General features: G+C 36.9%; 1 protein-coding gene across 1 annotated transcript in view; it reads left to right on the top strand.

Moving 5' to 3' along the window:
• sclt1 (sodium channel and clathrin linker 1) overlaps positions 1–12546 on the top strand; it is an 84928-nt gene that overhangs the window by 15627 nt on the left and 56755 nt on the right. Inside the window, exon 2 of the mRNA XM_028801675.2 lies at positions 2354–2438. Within this exon, the coding sequence (XP_028657508.1) occupies positions 2408–2438 (31 nt within the window). The 5' untranslated portion in view covers positions 2354–2407. The remainder of the gene's footprint in view (positions 1–2353; positions 2439–12546) is intronic.

The raw sequence follows: 12546 nt of genomic DNA, 5'->3' as shown, positions 1-12546 counted from the left end.
TTTAAATGTTTAACAGTCAATAACTCATAACTGCCTCTCTTTCCTTATGTTTTTTCTTTAGCCTCCCTAGCGTTAGATCCGAGCGTAACTAGGCTGCAAAAACTGTGCTGAAAGTATTAGTCACTTGGGCAACTGTACAGATACGTCTTGCGTAAGCGTTAGAACCAAGAATCACTCAGTCTGTAAAAGTGCTGTCCGTGCTGGAGAAATGATGTCTGAGTGCATGTTTTCACTAATTATGAAATATCTGCACTTTTCCAACAATGAAGACTTTGATAAGAATACCCATCCAGAACCCAAACTGAAGGACATTTGGGAGATATACGAGGCCAATGTAACAAAATTTTGGAGCGTTTACATTCCAGACTATGATGTCAGCATCAATGAAAGTCTCATGGCTTTTAAGGGCAGACTGTCCTGGATACGGTACATCGCATCTAAAAGAACAAGATTTGGCATAAAGCTTTACAAGCTTTGTGAATCTAAAATGGGATACATTTTAAATTCGTTCTGTACACAGGGAAAAGGACTATGTTTGATCCGAAATGCAATCAGTACGGCGTTGCTACATCATCGGTGCTGACTTTGATAGATGCACTGTTGGATCAAGGTTACTTTGTAGCCATGGACAATTTTTTTACTTTTCCAGAGCTATTTGACCTCTTGCTGCAGAGAAAGACTGACGCATGAGGAACAGTGCATCCTAACCGTTGTGGCATTCCTGAAGTCATAAATTACAGAGAGGTGCACTAGTAGCTTGGCAAAACGGTAAAGTGCTTATGCTGAAATGGAAGGACAAGAACGATGTTTGTCTTCTTAACACTGTACATAATGAAACTACAGTCACTGTATACGCAAAAGGCAACAACCAGGTTACAAAGCCTTGTGTTGTGGTCAACTACAGTAGCACGATGGGCGGCGTAGATCGTGTGGATCAAGAATTTACTTTCTATCCTGTTATGCGGAGGCAACTAAAGAAATACTACAAAAAAATATTTTGTCTTCTGGTGGAACAGTGCATTTGGAACGCATATGTCTTATACAAACAAAAAGCAGGTGAAACTGTATCATATGCAAACTTTACATGCCAGCTTGTAGAACAAATCATTGCCACACATCCATCATTCACACTACCACTAAAGAGATGCTGTTGACCCAGCACATCACAGATCACTCCAGAGCGTCTTATTGGTAGACATTTTATTGATTTGTATATCTCCAAAAAAAAAAAAATGAATCCCACTCATACCTGTGCAGTGTGCTGTTCAAAAATTGATAAATCTAGAAAGAAAATCCAAATAGAAACATGCTATTATTGTCCCAACTGTGCAGTTGGATTGTGTCTTTCACTGTACTTTAAGATTTACCACACAAAGGACTCATTTTGAGATTATATACTGTTTTGGCATCATTAGTAATATTATTATTACTGTTATTTTTGTTGTTATTGTTCATTTCACATTATTATTTTTATTCATCATGACTATTATGATTTGTATCCTTATTATACTTTTGAGATTTAATAAAAATGTAAATTTTCATGCCAAAAAAATGTAACGCTTTTTATATGTTCTTTGGACTAAAATGCAATGCTAAGGAGGGTGACAAACAACCAAGCTCTGTACACTGCATGACACTTCCATCACCAGTAAATGATTCCCTTCCACTTAATGAAGTTTTTGGTGCTCCCTATATTGAATCCTACAACTTTTGCACATTCTTATAATGTATTCCATTATTTAATGCAGGTTAATATGAGTTACACTTATGTTTTGGATAATTTGACAGCCCGATTTTGTCAGTTGTAACTTATGGGTATATCCTTATTTTGACATACTGTAAGTATATCCTCTTTTTCAATGCATTCTGATTTAACAGAGGAAAGCAAATTATTGTCAATTCTCATGCACAGGTGAGTGAAAAAGACTATTGTTTTGAGTATGAGTAGAGAAAACTTTGTGAGCCTCACAGAGTATGATCCTTAATGAACTGAAACATTGTTAGTCAGGATCAACTTTTTTCCCCCACCCCATTCCTTTGGGTTATATTAAAAATAAATAAATAATGTGGACATATGGTTGACACATTAGTTTTTAACTTCATTTTTTCACCATGATGATCATTCTTGTATTTAGTATTTAGAGTTTCATTAAGGCATTTATACATTAATTGCAAAAAGATTAATGAAGATATTTTATATAAATGTTATTGTGTGAGAACAGTAACAGAGTAACACAGAAATATGTGAAACGGTGATTAAAAGAGTTGTAAAAACGTGTTTTTGTTTTAATCCTATCTTGATGTTATTCCTAATGTTTTCTTTCTCTGTTATATGTCTTGTTTTTATCCTTAGGTGGAGATGCAAATGTTTATATTTTAGTTTTGTCAACGTGGTGCATTATTTAAAATGTCATCTTCAGATTTCATAAGATCCCAAGGTGAGATGGTCCATTTATATTTTATTGTGTATTTTGTATGTTTTAGCAATCAATTGTAAGATGATGTTTAGCTACAGTTAGGTCCATAAATATTTAGACAGAGACAACTTTTTTCTAATTTTGGTTCTGTACATTACCACAATGAATTTTAAATGAAACAACTTGGATGCAGTTGAAGTGCAGACTTTCATCTTTAATTCAGTGGGGTGAACAAAACGATTGCATAAAAATGTGAGGCAACTAAAGCATTTTTTAACACAATCCCTTCATTTCAGGGGCTCAAAAGTAATTGGACAATTGACTCAATATTGTAGCAATTTCTCGGATGGGTTTTTTCTGTTTTCGCAGCTTAAGGATGGCTTCTTTCACCTGCATGGAGAGCTCCTTTGACCGCATGTTGTCTGTTCACAGCAAAATCTTCTACATGCAAGCACCACACCTCAAATCAACTCCAGGCCTTCTATCTGCTTAATTGATAATGACATAACGACGGACTTGCTCACACCTGCCCATGAAATAGCCTTTGAGTCAATTGTCCAATTACTTTTGAGCCCCTGAAATGAAGGGATTGTGTTAAAAAATGCTTTAGTTGCCTCACATTTTTATGCAATCGTTTTGTTCACCCCACTGAATTAAAGCTGAAAGTCTGCACTTCAACTGCATCTGAGTTGTTTAATTTAAAATTCATTGTGGTAATGTACAGAACCAAAATTAGAAAAAAGTTGTCTCTGTCCAAATATTTATGGACCTAACTGTATTTTAGCATATATTGAATTTTACAAATGGTATAACATAAAGATAATAGATTTGAAATTGCACAGCCTTATTATTGTGCTAAAATTAGTTTTAAGCTTAGGACAAGGTATCAGTTCTAAACTGTTTTAACTCTCCATTTTTGTGCCCAGCACCTGAGACCACATAAGTGTTGACAGCTTTCTTCATCGTGGCATTATTTATTCAAAGTACAGTCAGCATTTTTCCTAAAGTGTCACAAAGGCTGGGATTTCTCTTTAGTTCACTGTGCTTGTTGTTAATTAAATATATGTTTGTGTGTGTAATATATATGTATAATATACAGTATATATATATATATATATATATATATATATATATATATATATATATATATATGTGTGCGTATATATGTATGTATATATGTATGTATATATATGTATATGTATGTATGTGCATTGTTATACTCCCTTTTCCACTGCTACAGAGCTGTCAACATTGTCTTCAAGTGAATTTGGAATACAGCTCACTTGACAGTCACTTTACATTACACTGGGTAGCTTGAAGTGCTCCAAATCACTAGTTAGAGATGGCTGACTGAAAGCCAGTAATGCATAAATTTCTTCATTCAGAATTACTTGGCTGACAGTAATCTTCATGGCTGGAATGTCAATTGTGACTGAGGGAGATTTCGTCCCAATGTAATAGCAAATGAATGAGGATTTTGTATGGGCATGAAACTAAACAAATTTCCAGACCATTAGGTTGCATCATAAAGCTCCACCATGGTATGGTAGTGCCACTATGAGTACCTTGCCCTTTATATTAGGGCTTAAATAAAATGTAAGGATACCCGACATAGGCATAAGGGGCTCGGAGAAGTCACTGCCAGAACTTACAGCGGGTGTTCCTGATTTAGTAAGTAGGTCTGGGAACTGTCCTGGAAGTAACCTGAGATAGCAGTTTAATGCCTAGGACTCACTGACTCTGAAGTTGTGAGATGAGCAGACAGGCAGTGTGGCATTGATTTTGGATTATTCATTTGGTTCATTGTTTTGTCTCTGTGATAATCCATCCCTTTTAGCTTTTCTATAAACAAATCATTGTTTGAAAGTTTGACTTTTTTTAACTTTTTGATGCTCTTTGTGAGTGTGACATACAGAGGTATCCCATGATCCTAAATTCAACAAGGTTCTGGAAATGTTCCTTACAGATTGTGACTAATATGATAGTTCTAGCAGATTTTTGGCCACTCATGTTATGACTCTCTCCTTCCACCTCATCCCCAGTCTGCTGGATTGAGATCTGGAGATTATGAATACCACTACAATAAATCAGAGTCCTTCTTATATTCATGGAATCCACTGTAGATAATGTCTGCTATGTGATATGACACATTATCCATTACATTACTACCATTGTCCTATGCCGTTGACACAAGGCAGGGTGAACCTGAATATATGCTACATATGCTTAATTCTCACCTAAACATATGCCTGTTACAGCAGAAATCAATATTTGTTAGATCAACATTTTTTGTGACTTTGAGAAAATGTCAGGTTTCAGCTGGTGATCACTGTTCAGTATGACTTAATATTCCTGTTCTTAGTGGATAACACTGAAATCAAGCATCATCTTTTGCTGCTTTAACCAATCCAATTCAAGGTCGGATGCAGTGTACATTCTGCAGTACTTTTCTGCATTGCACTGTTGTAAAAAAATGTTATGTATTTGTGGCCCATTTTTAATCAAGGATAGTGTTGCTCATTACTTACAACTGCAGTTCAATGTACAGTACTGTGCAAAAGTTTTAGTCAGGTGTGAAAAAATGCTGTAAACAAAGAATGCTTTCAAAAATGGAAGTGTTAATCATTTATTTTCATCAATCAACAAAATGCAGTGAATGAACAAAAGAGAAATCTAAATCAAATCAATATTTGGTGTGACCACCCTTTGCCTTCAAAACAGCATCAGTTCTTCTAGGTACACTTGCACACAGTTTTTGAAGGAACTCGGCTGGTAGGTTGTTCCAAACATCTTGGAGAACTAACCACAGATCTTCTGTGGATGTAGGCTTCCTCACATTCCCAGACACACTCGATGATGTTGAGATCAAGGCTCTGTGGGGCCATACCATCACTTCCAGGACTTCTTGTTCTTTATGCTGAAGATAGTTCTTAATGACTTTGGCTGTATGTTTGGGGTCATTGTCCTGCTGCAGAATAAATTTGGGGCCAATCATACGCCACCCTGATGATATTGCATGATGGATAAGTATCTGCCTGTATTTCTCAGCATTGAGAACACCATTAATCCTGACCAAATCTCCAACTCCATTTGCAGAAATGCAGCCCCAAACGTTCAAGGAACCTCCACCATGCTTCACTGTTGCCTGCAGACACTCATTACTGTACCACTCTCCAGCCCTTCGACGAACACTGCCTTCTGCTACAGCCAAATATTTCAAATTTTGACTCATCAGTCCAGAGCACCTGCTGCCATTTTTCTGCACCCCAGTTCCTATGTTTTCGTGCATACTTGAGTTGCTTGGCCTTGTTTCCACATCGGAGGTATGGCTTTTTGGCTGCAACTCTTCCATGAAGACCACTTCTAGCCAGACTTCTCCGGACAGTAGATGGGTGTACCTGGGTCCCACTGGTTTCTGCCAGTTCTGAGCTGATGGCACTGCTGGACGTCTTCCAATTTCAAAGGGTAATAAGCTTGATGTGTCTTTCATCTGCTGCACTAAGTTTCCTTGGCCGACCACTGCGTCTACGATCCTCAGCGTTGCCCGTTTCTTTGTGCTTCTTCAAAAGAGCTTGAACAGCACATCTTGAAACCCCAGTCTGCTTTGAAATCTTTGTCTGGGAGAGACCTTGCTGATGTAGTATAACTACCTTGTGTCTTGTTGCTGTGCTCAATCTTGCCATGACATGAAACTGTCTTCCACAACCTCACCTTGGTAGCAGAGTTTGGCTGTTCCTCACCCAGTTTTAAGCTGCCTGCACAGCTGTTTCTGTTTCAGTTAATGACTGTGTTTCAACCTACATGTGACATTGATGATCATTAGCACCTGTTTGGTATAATTGGTTGATCATACACCTGACTATAATCCTACAAAATCCCTGACTTTGTGTAAGTGTACCTATAAGAATTGATGCTGATTTGAAGGCAAAAGGTAATAACATCAAATATTAATTTGATTTAGATTTTTCTTTTGTTCGCTCACTTTGCATTTTGGAAATTGATAACAATAAACAATCATTATTTATATTTCTGAAAGCATTCTTTGTTTACAGCATTTTTTCACACCTGTCTAAAACTTTTGCACAGTACTGTATATTTTGGTTTATCACTTAGATACCGTATTGTTTGAAAATCCCAGAAAGACTGTTGTTTCTGATCAGTTTGATACCAACAAACATACAGTGGTGAAGGTCACTAACATCACACATATAGTCCATTTTATTGTTTGCTTGAACATCAACTAATCCTCACAACCATGTCTGTTTAATGATTTGTACTGACTTGATTGGCTGCTTAAATGGCAGGAATATGAAATAAAATGTCTGAGTGTATGGGGTTCCTTAAATTAAAGGTTTAGAAATAACAAAGACCTTGTGTACTTTTTAGGAATCCTTTCCAATAATCAAATATGTTGGGCAGTTGTGGGAACTTCCAGAAGGAAACAGACCAGTCTAACTGAGAGATTTTCTCTCTCTCTCCGATTCAGAATATTGCTTAATATAAGATTTCTTAACAATATGGGTAAAAATGTATTTCAAAGACCTTTGTGGTTTATACATAACAGAAGGTTTTCCCTTGATGTATGAAATCCATGACCAGTATCTTGTGATCCCCTAGTATAGTAAATCATATTTGAGTTGAATATAGCTTCTTCTGCAGTTTCTTGTTCAACAAAATCCAACAAGAAGTATTAAAGTGACCTTCGACTTTTCAACCAAGCAAGGCTCTCATTTAGAATTTTACCTCTAGTTGAACTGAAAACTCCAATATTTCATTATTTCATAGAAGTTAGAGTAAAATGTGTTAGCATGTAAGCACTAGAGTCCAATTTGTCACCCTTCTTATAGGGTTTATAAGGTCATTACTGTCGTGTGTGCAGAGTACAGTGAAATTGTTACTTGCAATTGCTAATCAACATGTAACACATTGCCATTTGTGCTATGATTCATGAAATGTTTGTATTTCTTAACTGAAACACCTCAAAACATGTTTGTGTCGCACACATCCACACACATATAAATAAACATAAAAATATGTAATACAAGACGGTGAGAAATACAAAAATACGCAGTGTGACTTTTTACTCTCTTTTTGTCTTCATCCCTAAAATAGTATCTGCATATTTTCCATTCCTAAAAAATGTCTACCACTATTTAGAGCAGTGTTTCCCAAACTCGGTTCTGGGAACCCCCTGTGGCTGCAGGTTTTTGTTCCAACCGGATTCCTAATCAGTGACAACACCTCATAGCACCGATCTCATTTAACTAGCTGTTTTTTTTTCTTTTATTTGACATTCAGAAAAGCACAGTAGCATGATTTTTACATGTATAAGACATTTAGAAATATTTCTGCTTTTGCTATAGATTTAAATGCTTAACTCTCTTTTGTTGATTTCATTATACTTTGCCCTTTCTCTGTGCAGTTTTTCCCTCTTCGTTGTATCTTAATAATGACAATTTAAAACGAGCAGATCAGACACCCAGGCAAACAACACTGAATAATCAAAGGCTGCAACTACTTTAGAGTCAGACCCACTAATTAGTAAATATTGGATCAATTAAACAATTAGAAGACCTAGAAAAGCAGAATGAAAATCAAGATGAAAATACTGTTAAAAAGAAAAAAATACATTATTCCTATATAACAACAACAACAACATTTATTTATAAAGCACATTTTCATACAAAAAGTAGCTCAAAGTGCTTTGCATAATGAAGAAAAGAAAAATAAAAGACGAAATAAGAAATTAAAATAAGACAACATTAGTTAACATAGAAAAGGAGTAAGGTCCGATGACCAGGGTGGACAGAAAAAAAAAAAAAAAAAAAAACTCCAGAAAGCTGGAGAAAAAAATTAAATCTGTAGGGGTTCCAGGCCACGAGACCGCCCAGTTCCCTCTGGGCATTCTACCTAACATAAATGAAATAGTCCTCTTTGTAGTTAGGGATCTCACGGAGTCACTTGATGCTGATGGTCATACAATACAATACAATACAATACAATACAATACAATACAGTTTATTTTTGTATAGCCCAAAATCACACAGGAAGTGCCGCAATGGGCTTTAACAGGCCCTGCCTCTTGACAGCCCCCCAGCCTTGACTCTCTAAGAAGACAAGGAAAAACTCCCAAAAAAACCTTGTAGGGAAAAAATGGAAGAAACCTTGGGAAAGGCAGTTCAAAGAGAGACCTCTTTCCAGGTAGGTTGGGCGTGCAGTGGGTGTCAAAAGAAGGGGGTCAGTACAATACAATGCAGTACACAGAACAGAACAATTTCTCAATATATTAAGACATAAAAAATATAAATTTTAGAAGTACAGAGCAGAATTTAACAGTAGATGATATATCCCATAATAAGATTTGGATTTGTGTAGAGTCCTGGAGACCTCATCCTTCAAGCTGCCTCCCCCATTTGGCCATTCCACGGCTGAAACAGTGCTGAGCCAGCCAATCCGATGAAAGGACCCCTCTTTCCCACGATTCCTGCGATCCTCCATCTGGGATGACTTTTCCTTAGGCAGGCAAAACAACTTGGCAGGTGGGCCATGGCACCAAGTGCCACATTTGAGTACCGAGAAGAAAAACAGAATAAGTGAGGGTTAGTATACAATTATAACTGCCATGTTACTTATGTTTAAGTGCTAATGACTAACAACAGAGATGCAGTCTGTACAGTTAATCAGCAGCTCTAGTCAGGATATGATAAACTGAAGTAGTGAGTCTTCAGCCGTGATTTAAAAGCTGAGACCGAAGGGGCATCTCTTATAGTAGCAGTCAGACCATTCCACAGTTTAGGGGCCCTGTAACTAAAAGCTCGACCTCCCACTGTTATTTTATTAATCCTTGGAATCATAAGCAGACCGGCATCTTGAGATCTTAATGTACGCTCAGGTTTGTATGTCATGATAAGTTCAGACAAGTAAGCCGGACCTCGACCATTTAATGCTTTATATGTTAAAAGAGAAGGATTTTGAAATCTGCCCTAAACTTAACCGGGAGCCAGTGTAAGGATTTAAGAACTGGAGTTATATGTTCGTATTTTCTTGTTCTTGTAATAATTCTTGCAGCCGCATTTTGGATTAACTGGAGGCTGTATAAAGAACAGTTTGAACATCCAGTGAACACCGCATTGCAGTAGTCAATCCTACTAGAGATAAATGCATGAATTAGTTTCTCAGAATCCTGTTTATTTAAAAGCGCCTTAATTTCCTAACATTTTTAAGATGGAAGAAACATGTTTTGGACAACTTTGTAATATGCGCTTTAAATGACATGCTAGAGTCAAAGATAACTCCTAGATTGCGGGCTGATTCAGTAAAATTGACTGGGATTCCAACTGAGTTAAATGATGACAAAATATTGTTGTGATCAGCATCATTCCCTCCAACAATTAACATCTCTGTTTTATCTGTATTTAAAGACAAGTAGTTCTCATTCATCCACTCCATTAATTCGCTAACACAACTAATTAAAGACAACATTGGAGAAACTTCATTTGATTTAAATGAAAGGTATAACTGGGTGTCATCTGCATACGAGTGAAAATTAACATTATGTTTCTTAATGAGAGATCCCAGTGGAAGCATGTACAGTGAAAACAGTAAAGGTCCCAGTACTGAGCCCTGCGGGACACCATATTGAACTTCTGTGTATAATGATGGAGTACTGTCAGCACATTTCTGTACATATTGGAATCGATTTGATAAGTAAGAACTAAACCAAGCGAGAACGGTGCCTGTAAGCCCAACATCCTTTTCTAGCCTGTGCAGTAAAATAGAATGGTCGATGGTGTCAAATGCTGCACTTAAGTCCAACAACATAATTACAGTGGAGTTTCCTTCATCAGAGGATATCAGAATGTCATTTACAACCCGTGTTAGTGCCGTTTCTGTACTATGACCAGTGCGAAAACCAGACTGGAATTTTTCAAATAAATTGTAATGCGTAAGGTGTGTCTGAAGCTGACTGGCGACTACTTTTTCTAGTATTTTAGAGAGAAACGGTAAATTTGAAATAGGCCTATAATTATTTAGTATATGTGGGTCAAGGTCTAACTTTTTAAGTAATGGTTTAATGACTGACACTTTTAGTGTATCAGGTACTGTGCCATGCAATAATGAACTATTGATAATGTTTAGGATAGGCGCTACAAAACATCCATTGCACTTTTTACTAGTTTTGTTTGCACTGGATCTAAGGAACAAGTAGTGGGCTTCATTTTAGAAATTAAACTTAAGACTTCCTGCTCAGTTACAGGATTAAAATTACTGAAGTGCTGAGTGCAATGTGAGACAGGGTCTGCTAAGCTAGTATTTGGTTTGTACTGTGATGCAGAGATCTGGGATCTTATATTTTTAATTTTCTCATTGAAGAAGTTCATAAAGTCTGTACTGCTAATGTCTGTTGGTATTTTGCACTGTTGATCTGAATTTCCATCATTGTTGGAACATCATGGTGCTTTGAGTAGATGCGCCACCACCAAAAGGACACCGGAAAAGGAAACGGAAGAGAGAGTAGGGGTTAGTATAGATTTTAGAGCCACCATGAATAGTTATTATAATGAATTGGATATACAGAGTATCATGATTTAAATTACAGTAAAGTTATGAGAAGGCCATGTTAAAGTAATGTGTTTTCAGCAGTTTTTTTAAAGTGCTTCACTGTATTAGCCTGGTGAATTCCTACTGGCAGGCTATTCCAGATTTTAAGTGCATAACAGCGGAAGGCCGCCTCACCACTTCTTTTAGGTTTTGCTCTTGGAATTCTAGGGAGACACTCAGTTGAGGATCTGAGGTTACGATTTGGAATATAAGACGTCAGACATTCCGATATATAAGATGGGGCGAGATTATTTAAGGCTTTATAAACCATAAGCAGAATTTTAAAGTCAATCCTGAATGACACAGGTAACCAGTGTAGTGACATCAAAACTGGAGAGATGTGCTCGGATTTTCTTTTCCTGGTTAGGATTCTAGCAGCTGCATTCTGCACTAGTTGCAAACGATTTATGTCTTTTTTGGGTAGTTCTGAGAGGAGTGCGTTACAGTAATCTAGTCGACTGAAAACAAACACGTGAACTAATTTCTCTGAATCTTTCAATGATATAAGAGATCTAACTTTTGCTATGTTTCTTAAGTGAAAAAATGCTGACCTAGTGATCTGATTAATATGCGATTTAAAATTTAGATTATAGTCAACAGTTACCCCTAAGCTTTTTACCTCCATTTTGACTTTTAATCCTAGGCATCCAGTTTATTTCTAATAGCCTCATTGTATCCATTATTGCCAATAACTAAGATTTCAGTTTTCTCTTTATTTAACTTGAGAAAGTTACTATTCATCCATTCTGAGATACAAGTTAGACATTGTGTTAGTGAATCAAGAGAATCAGGGTCATCAGGTGCTATTGATAAATACAGCTGTGTGTCATCAGCATAGCTGTGGTAACTCACGTTGTGCCCTGAGATAATCTGACCTAACGGAAGCATGTAGATTGAGAAGAGCAGCGGACCCAGGATAGAGCCTTGTGGAACACCATATAGGATATCATGTGTCTTTGAGTTGTAATTACCACAACTAACAAAGAATTTTCTCCCTGCCAGGTAGGATTCAAACCAATTTAAGATGCTGCCAGAGAGGCCCACCCATTGACTAAGGCGATTTCTAAGAATATTATGATCAATGGTGTCAAATGCGGCACTCAGATCTAAGAGGATGAGAACAGATAAATGACCTCTGTCTGCATTTACCCGCAAATCATTTACTACTTTAACGAGTGCAGTTTCTGTGCTGTGATTTGTTCTAAAACCTGACTGAAATTTATCAAGAATAGCATGTTTATTGAGGTGGTCATTTAACTGCATGATGACTGCCTTCCCTAGAATTTTACTTAAGAAAGGCAGGTTAGAGATGGGTCTAACATTTTCAAGAGCAGATGGGTCGAGATTATTTTTCTTAAGTAGGGGTTTAACTACAGCAGTCTTAAGACAGTCTGGGAAGACCCCCGTATCTAATGACGAATTTACTATGTCAAGAATATTATCAATTAGCACGCCCGATACTTCTTTGAAAAAATTTGTTGGTATTGGGTCAAGGACGCAGGTGGAGGGTTTCATTGGAGAAATTATT

This window comes from Erpetoichthys calabaricus, chromosome 5 (assembly GCF_900747795.2).
Source record: "Erpetoichthys calabaricus chromosome 5, fErpCal1.3, whole genome shotgun sequence".
NCBI classification, from domain to species: Eukaryota; Metazoa; Chordata; class Cladistia; order Polypteriformes; family Polypteridae; genus Erpetoichthys; species Erpetoichthys calabaricus.
The sequence above is the reverse complement of the archived record's forward strand: the minus strand, read 5'-3'. Positions and strand labels throughout refer to the sequence as shown.